Raw genomic sequence first — 13,155 nt, 5'->3', positions numbered from 1 at the left:
TGTCCTGGCAATATTTCTTAAGCATTGATTTAAGAGTTTGGTGAAAACGCTCAAGTGCACCCTGGCTCTGCGGATGGTATGCACTTGAGACTCTGTGAGAAATTGCCAGTGATTCGAGTACTTGTTTAAAAAGTTTTGATAAAAAATTTGTACCTTGATCGGTTTGCACTACTTTTGGAAGTCCAAACGTGGAAAAGAATTTCACCAAGGCTTTTATGACGACAGGCGCCGTGATTTTTCGTAGGGGAATCGCCTCAGGGAATCTGGTAGCCACACACATCATGGTTAATAAAAACTGGTTACCAGACTTAGTCTTAGGTAGTGGACCAACGCAGTCTACCATCACATGTTCAAACGGTTCTCCAATCGCAGGTATAGGAGACAAAGGAGCGGGTGGAATTCTCTGGTTCGGTTTCCCGACAATCTGACAGGTATGACAAGTACGGCAATAATGATTGACATCTTTTTTTAATCCTGGCCAAAAGAAATGGCTCAAAATCCTATTATAGGTCTTCGTAACTCCTAAATGACCAGCAAGCTGGTGATCATGAGCCAAGCACAAGACATGTTGACGATAGGAAAACGGGAACAACAATTTGATAAACAACATTCCAGTCTGAATTCTTGTCAACATGAGAACACCACTTCCTCATCAACAAGTCATTGTCAATAAAATAAGCAAATTTATTTTCCTTAGCCCCATCAAGGGAAAGAGCAGAATTGAAAGAAGTCACAAGAGTTTTATCCTCCTTCTGCGCAGAAATAATTCTCTCACGTGAGACTGGTAATTTGAGTATCTCTGCATCAGACACAATTACACCTTTATTTTCTGTCTTTGAACCATCTTTCTTTTCAAGATGCATATCCATGGATGCGTCCCCTGACAACAGTGGAAACATGAAGGAATTAGACAGATCAACTTCATCACCTACTCTGCGCGACTGAGCACGCGTGATGGCACAGGCTGGAAAAACATCAGGGTAAGTTTCAGAAAGTACCTCTAACTCACAAAACGCATTTGGTTCATCAACAACTTCAATAACGGGCATTACCTTTCCACCTGCCAGGTCATTTCCAAGGATAAAATCAACACCCTTCACAGGAAGTGAATGACACACAGCCACACTCACGAAACCAGTACACAACTCACTTTGTAAGTGCACTCGATGAAGCGGGAATTTCACACAACCCATATCAATGCCCTGTACAATCACGCTAGAGCCACAAAAAGTGTTGTCAGACAGCTGTAATTTACCTGCCAAAATAAACGATTGCATGGCACCAGTGTCCCTGAGTATTCTTACTTCTTCCTGGTCCTCTCTTGTCCCACTCAGTGATATTAACCCTTTCGACACAAAGGGCCGATAACTCTCATCAATCCTTTCCTCAGTGTGCACAGCGACTGCAGATTTAACAGCTTTTACAAACCCCACACTCTTTGGTTGTGGTTGCTGTTTGCGCTTCAATGCCAAGCAATCCGCGATCACATGCCCTTTTTTGTGACAGTAAAAACATTCACGCTCCTCTTTATTATGAGGTGGACTAAATCTGGAACGTGACATTTGAGATTGCGAACTGTCAATCTGTAACTTTTCAGGACGTGCAGAGGCAAATACATTCTTGTGGGTTAAAATAAACTCATCTGCAAGTACAGCTGCGTGTGACAAAGTAGTCACCTTCTGTTCACTAAGGTATACTACTATGCGTTCAGATAAGCATCCCTTAAATTCCTCTAGCAATATCAACTCCCTTAAGGAGTCAAAATCACTCACTTTACTGGCAGCGCACCATTTATCAAACAACACTCCCTTCTCCCTAGCAAATTCCACAAATGTTTGTGTAGGACTCTTTTTGTGTTTCCTAAAACGTTGCCTATAAGCTTCCGGAACCAACTCATATGCTCGCAGGATAGCAGACTTCACAGACTCATATTTCAGACTCTCTTCTAACGATAACGTAGAACAAACTTCTTGCGCTTTACCAAACAATCTACATTGTAAAAGCAAAGACCAAACCTCCTTAGGCCAATGAAGAGAAGTTGCAATGCGTTCAAACGCACTGAAGTAAGTATCAACTTCTGTTTCTCTAAATTGAGGAACAAGTGCAATGTGTTTACCTACATCAAAAGCATCTGGGGCTAAACCAACCCGCGGAGGAGTAGAAGAGACTTGAGCCGGGACTGGCTGTACAGCTGAGCCGGTAGCAACGTTTGATGCACCTAGCTCAAGCTGCCTCAGCTTCACCTGCGTCTCCGCCTCAATTTCCAGCTTGCGTACTTCCAACTGCAAATTCAGTTCCGCTTGGCGTACCTGGGCTCTCTCTTGCGCTTCATAATGCAAACGGGCAAGGCGGACCTTCAGTCGCGTTCCTTCCCGTGAATCAACAGAACTGGGTGAAAACGGCTCAAACGGTGGTAAGCCGGCCTTGGCTTCGACCTCTGCCTCCACGTCAGCTCCACCACTACGCTTGTCCTCCTCCCCAGAACTGAATTGCGCCAGAGACACGCCATCCACGTTAACATCTCCACCCGTTTCACCGCCCCCAACATTTGACATAGGCAACACCTGCAACTCATTCAAACGCAAGATCAGTATTCGTTTTATTTCTTTTTTAAGAGACTGTTTACTTACGACAATCTGAAAATGGTCTGCGATCTGCAATAAATCCTGCTTCCTGCATGAATTAATTTGCTGTACAGATGGACTGGTAACAAAATCTTGCAACTTAAACACTTCCATAATTAATAACCAACCAATAAGCATTACACTACTACACCGCATGAGAAAATCCTATACTGTCGCAGTACAAACAATGCAATGTCCATTGCTTTGCCACCAACACATTTACAAAATTACCACAATTAACATACTAATATGAGAAAAATTCAAACCCTTACGATAAAACATTAAATGTTACGACCCTCTTAAAAATGGTCTAGGGGTAAAAGGAGTAACATTCAAATTTTTGTGGTAAAACTGTAAAACTGAAGGAGGCAGCAAGATACAATGCAGAGACACCAGTTGCAAACAAATGTGATTTATTGTACAAAGTGAAAATCCAAATAACTACCAAAATATTTATAAGAATATATATATATCATTAAAGAGACAACCAATATGTACAAATATTTACAACTCAGAAAACAAAACAAAAGAACAATACAAAATCAACCCAAGAGAAAGAGGACGCTAGTGACGCCAAAAGAAAGAAACAAAAACAAACACTTCTAACTTATTTTAAACCTCTAACCTAACTAAAGAAAAGAAAGCAAATCTTCAGCGCCAAGCGCCATATACTTCCCTATCCTCAACTAATAAAAACCAAACATACAGGGGGTGGCGTTCACCTCTTACCTAGGGTGTCTAAACAGATCGAGTTACCTAAATGTTGCACAATGGAAGTCGCACGACATCTTTCCTATCCACCTTCCTCTTGGGTAAATATATATATGCTTTAAATGTTACCAAATATGTGATGATAAAGCAAAATGTTTTAATTGAGAATGAATAGGATATTAATTGAGAATGAATGGGAATAAGTCATGTATATATACATACATACATACATACATACATACATACATACATACATACATACATATGTATGTATGTATACATGACTTATTCCCATTAATTCTCAAATAATATCCACCAAATCCACAGCACACTTTAAGGGGTCTATTAAAGCTCAATCCACTTGTTAAGTTGTAATGTAATGAATTTCATTTCTATTGAGAATACTGTCTCAGAAGATGTTTATGATCACTTGTTTGTCATATTACACATTTTGGAATTTTAAGTTTTTAAAAACTCACAAATCTCCAGGGTTATGGTGTCCTGAGCAATAATATTTTAGCGATTCATAAAAGATTAATCACTGTCTGGACATGTTAGACTTTAGCATGGAGATAAAGTTTGGTACCAATATTTTTCAGTAGTATTACAACACAATATATGTATATGAGCACCGTGTGTTGTTTGCTTTTGGAATCTGATAAAACATTTAGACCCTGAAATGGTCAAGTGTGACATACAGACAAACAGATTCAGGGTAAGGTGAGACGTGGCTTACCAATGTAACTGACTGCTGCTGTCGCTATTGGACTGTCACAAAATGGATACACTTTTTAATGCCACATTTTATAATATTAGTGATTGTTTGTTTTATTTTTGTCCTGTGGATATTTGTGGATGTCAGAGAAAACATGCATGTGGTAATTGTGCTGTTGTTTAAGTCTCTCTTCTGTGAGCTGTAGATCCTGACTCAAGAGAGTTAAGAGTGTTCTTGCTGTCTACAGGTTGAATGATTGTGGAGTCACATATGAGGGTTGTGCTGCTCTGGCTTCAGCTCTGAGATCAAACACCTCACACCTGAGGCATCTGAATCTGTCTGGAAATAAACTAGGAGACTCGGGAGTGGGACTGCTTTCTGATGGACTGAAGGATCCTAACTGTAAACTGGATATATTGTGGTAAATCAACTTTTTGAGAGTCATACACACACTGTTTCTCTGAAATAAATATTCAATCTCTCTCTCTCTCTCTCTCTCTCTTCTCTCTCTCTCTCTCTCTCTCTCTCTCTCTCTCTCTCTCTTCTCTATTATATATATATATATATATATATATATATATATATATATATATATATATGCTGGGTAACGATTTTAATATTAGTGCTGGGTAACGATTAAAATTAATATTTAATCGCAATTAATCACGTGATTGTTGCATTATGCACAAAATTCAACGATTCATTCAAAAGTAGTGTATTGCGCACTTTTTCATTTAAAAGTACTGCTATATGAACAAAAGTGCAATAACATTTGGTTTGCAAACACTTTACAAAAAATAAGCTGTTAAATAGTAGCAGTTCAAATGTTTCTTGTAAATCTCAACTTATAACATTAACCTCTTCAGCTCTGCACGACTTCTGTTTAATGTCACAGGCTTTGCTCAGCATTTGGTAATTATCTGTCTTTCTTCTCCTCATCTCTTCACCTCTCATGCTCTGTCAGGTTGGATGGGGGCAGACGCACATGTTCATGTTTCTCCAGAAATATTTGATTGGGTTCAATCCCAAGCTGTGGGATTTTTTTTTTTATTTTATTTTTTTTTGCAAATTGTGTATTCATTGTGTTTTATGGTCGGTCACAATTGTGACTGGTGGGATAATGTGTGTGTACTGAATTAACATATTTCTGCAGTTATACTTCTACAATACTGACAGGAATACTGAGATAAAAGACAATAAATAAATAAATACAACCATCAACATATTTCAGAACTGTTACATTTTTGTAACAAATATCATCAAAAAAATAAAAAAATAAATACAAATAATAATATATATTAATATATTAATATTATTTTACCAATATTACAATATTACACAATTAATATTGTAACTTACTTGTAACATTTGAACTTTAAATTTAGTGCAATATTTTGTAATCGCAACATTTTATTGCAGTTTTCAGTAACAACTGCAATTAGATTTATATTGTATACCTAACTTCACTGTTATTACTGTTATTAAGATGTTTACTCATTCTACGATGGCACTCAACAAAATTGAATATATGTGAATTCATATATTACTAGACACCTCAAAGATAATGTGTACCAAAAATCTCTGTCATAGGTAAGGCAAGTTTATTTATGTAGCACATGTCATACACCGCTTTACATAAAATAAAATAATAATAATAATAATAATAATAATAATAATAATAATAATAATAATAATAATAAATAATAATCACAACAATAAAACATAGAAATTAAAATCTTTGAAAATGATAAAAAAAAAATATTTAAAAGACTTAAAATTAATTTAAAACAGTTAAGAATAGAAAATTATTATACATAAAATGTAGTGCAATTAGTCCGGACATTGCACAGTGCTCATTCAATAAATGCTAAAGCTAAACAGATGAGTTTTGAGTCTAGATTTAAATGTGACTAATGTTTTAGCACATCTGATCTCTTCTGGAAGCTGGTTCCAACTGCAGACGGCATAATAACTAGAAGCAGACTCTCCTTGTTCTGTGTGAACCCTTGGTATTTCTAACTGACTCGATCCTAATGATCTGAGTGGTCTGTTAGGTTTATATTCAGTGAGAATATCTGCCATTTATTTTGGTCCTAGGTCATTGAGTGATTTATAAACGAGTAAAAGTACTTTAAAATCAGTCCTAAATATAACTGGAAGCCAGTGTAGGGACCTGAGTGCTGGTGTGATATGCTCAGATTTTCTGGTTCTAGTCAGAATCCTGGCAGCAGCGTTCTGGATGAGCTGCAGCTGCCTAATGGTCTTTTTGGGAAGGCCGGTGAGGAGACCATTACAATAGTCCACCCTGCTGGTGATAAAGACATGAACAAGTTTCTCCAAGTCTTGACTGGAAACAAAACATCTAATTCTTACAATGCTTTTTTATAGATGATAGTATGCTGATTTAGTTACTGCTTTGACATGACTACTGAAACTAAGGTCTGTCTCCAGAATCACACCAAGATTCCTGACTTGATTTCTGTTGTTAGACCCTAGACTCCAGGTATGCATTCACCTTCTCCTTAGTTTCCAAATGCAATGACAATTTTTTCCTTGTTTAACTGAAGAAAGTTCTGGCACATCCAACTGTTAATTTCATCAGTGCATTAGCAGAGGGAGTCAATGGGGCTGTAGTCATTTAGCGATAAGTCTAGGTAAATCTGGGTATCATCAGCATAGCTGTGATAGACAATTTGGTTCTTTCTCATTATTTGACTTAGAAGGAGCATATACAGGCTAAACAAGAGCAGTGCATGAATTGAGCCTTGTGGGACTCCGCATGTCATGGACGTCCACTTAGACTTATGCTCTCCTATACTCACATAATAGCCTCTCCCTTCTAAGTATGCCCTGAATCATTTGAGTACCATCCCAGAAAGCCCGACCCAGTTTTCCAGTCTCTCTAATAGTATGCTATGATCGACAGTGTCAAACGCAGCACAGAGATATAGTAGTACCAGAACTGATATTTTGCCAGAATCAGAATTTAAGCAAATATCATTTATTATATTAATGAGTGCTCTATCTGTGCTGTGATGCAGTCAGAAACCAGATTGAAAATTGTCCAGGTATCCATTTGAGTTTAAGTATTTGTTCAGCTGATTAAAGGCTTCCTATAAAAGGAAGATTTGATATTGGTCTATAGTTGCTCAATATAGCCGCGTTTCCACCGCAGGAACTTTATCCAGGAACTAGGCACTTTGGGCTGGTACTCGGTGTGTTTCCACCGCAGGAACCAGGAAACAAAATAACTTTCGGGCGCGGGACTTGGGTGCTGAACATGCTGATTGGTTGAGTTCACGCAGCATTGTGATTTCAACCACCATTTATTCGGATCATTTTCAAAATATAACTGTTATTATGTCATGAAATGTAATTTTAAAAGTATTTCAGGCGAGAATGTTGTTGTTTAAAACTCAAATCTGTGGTTTATTCATAAAGACAGCGCCTATTTAAAAATGTGTTTCACCGATTTCGGAGACGATCAGCTCCGCGCGATCAGCGGGAGCTCAGTGATCATGTATCCGCAGAGAGCAGCCTCACCTTGGCTAGTCCTTCTGATATGTGCCGCTGGCTCTGATGTCTCTTTAGTGGTTTTACATAAAATATAATTCGTTTTGAGTAAATCTAACAGGTAATCTTTGGTCTGTATTCAACTTATCTATATGTTAATATGAAAATAAAAAAGGCAAATTGATATAATATTTTGTTTCATTGTAATGGCTGTATATATAGCCTACACATTTCCCTGAACTAAGTACATTTCTGCGGCTATTATTATCTTCAAATGAAAACGAAAGGAGGCAGTGGTATTTGATATCCTATTTCATTTTATTGTAAATATACATTGAGGAAAATCGCAGTAGCCAAGGCGAGCTGACTGATGTTATCAAGTACGCTGCTGTTTGCAGAATTACCGGACTTGCGTCGTCGCGGTCATCACACTCCCGAGTCGAATGCGCAAAGTCTGAACTACCGAGAATGTAAGTCCAAAATCAGCGTACTTTGTACTGAGAAACGCACGCAGACCTACGTCACCAGACTATTTGCCTAATCTTCCCGGTACTTTAGACTGCAGTGGAAACGCTGAAAGCAACAGTTCCTGGGGAAAAAAGTTCCTGGTACAAATGTTCCGGGTAATTTCGATGGAAACGCGGCATATGGTGTTATCAAGATTGCTCTTTTTCAGAAGGGGTTTAACAACTGCAGTTTTCAGGTAGTTTGAAAAAGTCCCAGAAAGAAGTGAGGTGTTCACCACTTCTAAGAGATCTACTTCCAGACAGTTAAGCACCCCTTTGAAAAAATATGTGGGAAGTGTGTCAAGATAGCAGGTTGACGATTTAAGGTGCTGTACTATTTCTTCCAAAATTTTGCTATCAATTTCTTCAAAACCAGACATAGTATGGTTTTTTTGATATTGCGGTCGAATATGTCTGACCTCTGCATAACTTGGGTATGTGTTAATAGCCTTCCTGATATTATTGATCTTCTCAGAAAACAGGAAGCAAACTCATTGCATTTGCTATCGTAGAGCATTTCATTGACAATCTGACTTGGGGGGTTTGTCAGTCTCTCAACAGTAGCAAAAAGAGTGCAAGTGTTTGTTTAAGTTATTGTTTATAAGGTTTGAGAAGAAAGTCTGTCTAGCCGTGGCTAGTTCCACATTAAAAGCATGAAGGCTGTCTTTATAGATGCTATAGTGAATTTTAAGTTTTGTCTTCCACCACATCTGCTCAGCTTTTCTGCATTGTCTTTTCATACTCTGTACTGCTGTTGATTTTCTCCAAGCTGATTACTGTCTGCCAGTTTTCTTGCTGACTTTCACATGAGCAATGTCGTCAATAACATTTTTAACTTTTGAGTTAAAGCAATCAAGGAGAAGATCAACAGAGTCTGCAGAAAAGCATGCCCACATTTGTGTGTGGGTCCATGCACATGCTGAATCAGGTCAAAAGTGTTTAAAACAGTTATAATTTATTTTGTAGTTTTGTTTTCTACATTATCTTTGTGAATATTAAAATCCCCTGCAATAGCAAAACAGTCAAACTCTGAGAAAATCATTGATAACATTTCTGTGACCTCTTCAACAAAGACTGGAGAGTATTTTGGAGGCCTGTAAATAATGATAAACAGAATTCAACACAATCCCTAGATATTCAAAAGACAAGTACTGACCAAATGACACTTGCTTGCATTGGTAGACATCTTTAAATAGAGCAGCTCCACGTCCACCTCTCCTAACAGCCATGCAGACACTCATAAAAGTAAAGTTAGGAGGGGCTGCTTCATTGAGGACTTTTGCACTGCAGCTGTCTTCTAGCCATGTTTCGTTTAGAAACATAAATTCAGGTTGTTTGTGGTTATAAAGTCATTGATTAGAAATAATTTATTTTTTTTTTAGTGAGCGAATGTTTAAAAATACTAACTTGATGACATTGCATTTAGTCTCAACAGCAATATTAGTTTGATGCATATAACAGGCCGCAGATTAGACGAGTCAGCTGTATGGCTCGAAAAGGCCTTAGACTTTCTATCACGTGATAAAACAGAAATGGAGAAATATGCAGGCGCACTGGGTTCCCGCTTGTTGTGTAAAAAATTGTGAATGTTGCTGCAATTATAGCAGGGACCCGACACATACCACTGAGAGCAACTATCAGCTGTTTTTGGTTCACCTACAGCAGATGGAGGGTTTGGACCCTGGTGTTGTGGCAGCGGCCGGAGAGCTCTCACAGGAGCTGGGCCCACAGGCTTTTGAGAGAGTTTGATCCCAGCATAAACCAGTTCCTCCATTTTCTGTGAGAAGCTGAATTTTAAGTTTAGCAAATGATTTTTAAGATAGCAAATGCAATGCATGGAGATGCTGGAGAGAGGGATAATGTGTTTGGTGAGATGGGCTGTGTCTCTGGTTTTTCCAGTGGCTGAAATATGTTGTCCTGGCTTCCCTGGATGATTTCCATAAAGTTGTCCTTGGGTGCTGAGTCTTGGAGCTGTTCTGATACGTCAAGTCTGTCTGTGATGAGTTCTGTGGGCAGGGCTCAGCCGGGATAGTGTCCATGAGCAGTGCTTGTTTTGGCTATGTGGTGTTTTCAGTGTCCTTGTGGGATGTGTCATCCACATGATGACTCAGAAGCTGATATGAAGTCCTGTCTTCATTCATAGTCTGTCCAGGTGTGCGTGTGCTATTCAGGTTGAGTAGTTTGGCACACACTACTGAAGGATGACGGAGGAAGACGTAGATATTGTCCTTTAGCACACTTGCACCAAGTTTTTTTTTGGGTGGAGGCCATCTAGTTTAAACAGTTGTCTATTGCCCCAGAAAAGATTGAAGTTGTCGATGAAATTTATTGCTTTTAAACTGCAGATTCTTTGTAACCATGTGCTCAGCCCAAGCAAACGTGAAAACATATTAGTTCCCCTTGATGGGACTGGTCCACTGATGAACGACTGAACTTTTGAGTCTTCAAAGTGTTTCAAAGAGTTCACTGAAGTCCTTCTTAAGGAGTTCTGACTGCTCTTTCCTAATATCATTCTTCCCCACATGGATGATGATTTGATTTGCAGTCTTGTGCTTCATCAGAATGTTCTGAAGTTCCTTGTTCACATCAGAAACGGTTGCTTGAGGAAGGCAGTATATTGTTGTATTTCTGCTACTGAGGTTTCTAATAATAGAGTCACTCACTATCACGGCTCGGCTGTGCTCTGAGCTGAATGTCGTTGTCTGCTCGACCTTGAGCACCTGTTAGTAGCGGTGTTAGCTGCTGGCTGATCCAATAGATGTTTAATCACATTTGGGGATTCCTCACCCGCATTCATTAATACTTCAGATCTGTTCTTAAGATGTATTCACAAGCCTTCTCAAAGCCGAATCTGGGGTAGAGGATGCTTTGGCAGCAATACGAGAAACTTGTGACAATCTGATGTCTTGTGTGTCTTTGGGTCTCGCTCCGTGTTTGTGCCTTCGATTAGTGTGACGATCAGTTTCAGCTTGTTCCTCTACACTTGGTATTAACTGTTGAGATTCACTAGATTAATGGGACTCTCTGGCTGTATGCTGAGAGGGTCCATGACGACGGTCTGCTGAGTGTTCTGCCTGTTTTGGAAGTCCAGCAAGTAACTTTGTTTCAAGAACCACAATCCTTTGTAGAAGTTTGCAGCAGTTCATGCAACAAGTAGATTCAACAGGAGGCCTTTTCTTTCTCTTCTGTTTGAATATAGACAGCTGTGTATTTGTGCCAAAAAATTGTTGTTTGAAGGGTATGAATATTTATGTACTGGAATCATGTAAACTTTATGTATGGATGGGTATGGATATTTTTGTATATATGTGTGTGTGTGTGTGTGTGTGTGCACTGATTCATATCAGATTCAAATCACAGAAATTGGGAGAGTATGCTTCATTTTCACATCAAACAGATGTTCTGAGGATTTGGGGGTACTTGCATAAAAATATCCTAACTATTTTTTTTTTTTTTTAAATAATGATGAAACTAACTCCCTCTAGCACCTATCTATAGATCCTGAACTGAGAGTGAAGTACCATTGTTCTCTACAGGTTGAGTTATTGTGGTGTGACAGATGAAAGTTGTGCAAATCTGGCTGTAGCTCTGAGATCAAGCCACTCAAATGTGAGAGAACTGGATCTGTCTGAAAATAAACTACGGGACAGAGGAGTGGAGCTTTTCTCTGCTGGTTTGGCATATCCTCAATGTAAACTGGAGATCCTGAGGTAAAAAAAAAAAAAAGTTTGTTTTTCTCCTATGGTAAATAATGATGAAAAATACTACAAATTTGAAAGAAAAAAAAAAAGTCTCCTGTTAATTATTATTATTATTATTATTATTATTATTATTATTATTATTATTATTATTATTATTATTATTATTATTATTATTATTTATGTCTCCTGACATAACTGAAGATGCCGTTGTTTTAATCCTCATTAGATTCCTTCCTAAGTTTTGCATGCAATTTTATTTTTATCTTTATGATCGTGTAAAAATGACTGCATGATTTAAGGATGTGGTATTTGTTTTATATCATATGTGTTGAGGATTTTGATGTCACTCTCACACACACAAATAATAATAATAATAATAATAATAATAATAATAATAATAATAATATTAACATTGATAACATGTTATATTGAAACCAGCCCCCGAAGAGCTCATGTAGAAGTGGGCCTGAACCTTAGACTGAACCCATTAATCGTGCTGTGGATCAATTCTGTCTTTCTAATTGTAAAGTTCCTGCTTATCTTCGATCCTGAACTAAGAGATTGAAGTATGTCCTTCTTGTCTACAGGATGAGCGACTGTGGTGTTACGTTTGAAGGTTGTGCTTCTCTGGCTTCAGCTCTGAGATCAAACCCATCACACCTGAGAGAACTGAATCTATCATGGAATAAACTAAGAGATGCGGATGTGAAGCTGCTTTCTGACCTGAAGAATTATCCACAAAATGAACTGAAGATACTTTTGTGAGTACTGATTAAGAGTGAGTGAGTGAGTGTGTGTGTGTGTGTGTGTGTGTGTGTGTGTGTGTGTGTGTGTGTACAGTGAGATCAAAATTCAGAGAGAGAGATCCTGTGTAGCGCTGAACTAAGCAATTCCAGCTGCAGTGTTGAACCAATTCCCCGCTGAACAAAATAATAATAAAATAAAATAAATAAAATAAAACTTGAAAGTTAGGCTGGGTTTGTCATATAATTAAGGAAAAAGTGTTCTCTAATTTTGAAAAGAGTTATTATTATTATTTTTTTAATATCTCATAAATCGTTTACCTATCATAGAAACAAACCAATTCATAGTGAAAAACAGAGAGTAATATTGCTTCAAATAAAAAATAAAGTTGTGCCGCTTCCCTGCTTTTCACAAATCCTCTCCTGTGGTCTGATGGAAAACTAAAGTGTCCATCAGATGTGCACTTCAGAATATTTCTGAAGTAGAAAGCTATTCGGGTACATTTTGCATACTGTTTTATGAATACTGTGAATTTTGACTCTACTCGGTTCACATACTGTTTTTAGCCTACTATTTTGAAAGTAAACATTAGGTTTACTTTCATACTATATATATAAGATCAGGGTGTCATTTTTATAGTA

At 37.9% G+C, this 13,155-nt stretch overlaps 1 protein-coding gene across 1 annotated transcript in view; it reads left to right on the top strand.

The window, feature by feature from the left end:
• The window catches only part of LOC109053159 (NACHT, LRR and PYD domains-containing protein 12-like), a 55,529-nt gene that overhangs the window by 24,757 nt on the left and 17,617 nt on the right, over positions 1-13,155 (top strand). The window contains 3 exon segments of the mRNA XM_042756260.1: positions 4,298-4,471; positions 11,606-11,779; positions 12,358-12,531. Of these exon segments, the coding sequence (XP_042612194.1) occupies positions 4,298-4,471; positions 11,606-11,779; positions 12,358-12,531 (522 nt within the window).

This window comes from Cyprinus carpio, unplaced genomic scaffold (assembly GCF_018340385.1).
Source record: "Cyprinus carpio isolate SPL01 unplaced genomic scaffold, ASM1834038v1 S000006825, whole genome shotgun sequence".
In the NCBI taxonomy this organism is placed as follows: Eukaryota; Metazoa; Chordata; class Actinopteri; order Cypriniformes; family Cyprinidae; genus Cyprinus; species Cyprinus carpio.
The sequence above is the reverse complement of the archived record's forward strand: the minus strand, read 5'-3'. Positions and strand labels throughout refer to the sequence as shown.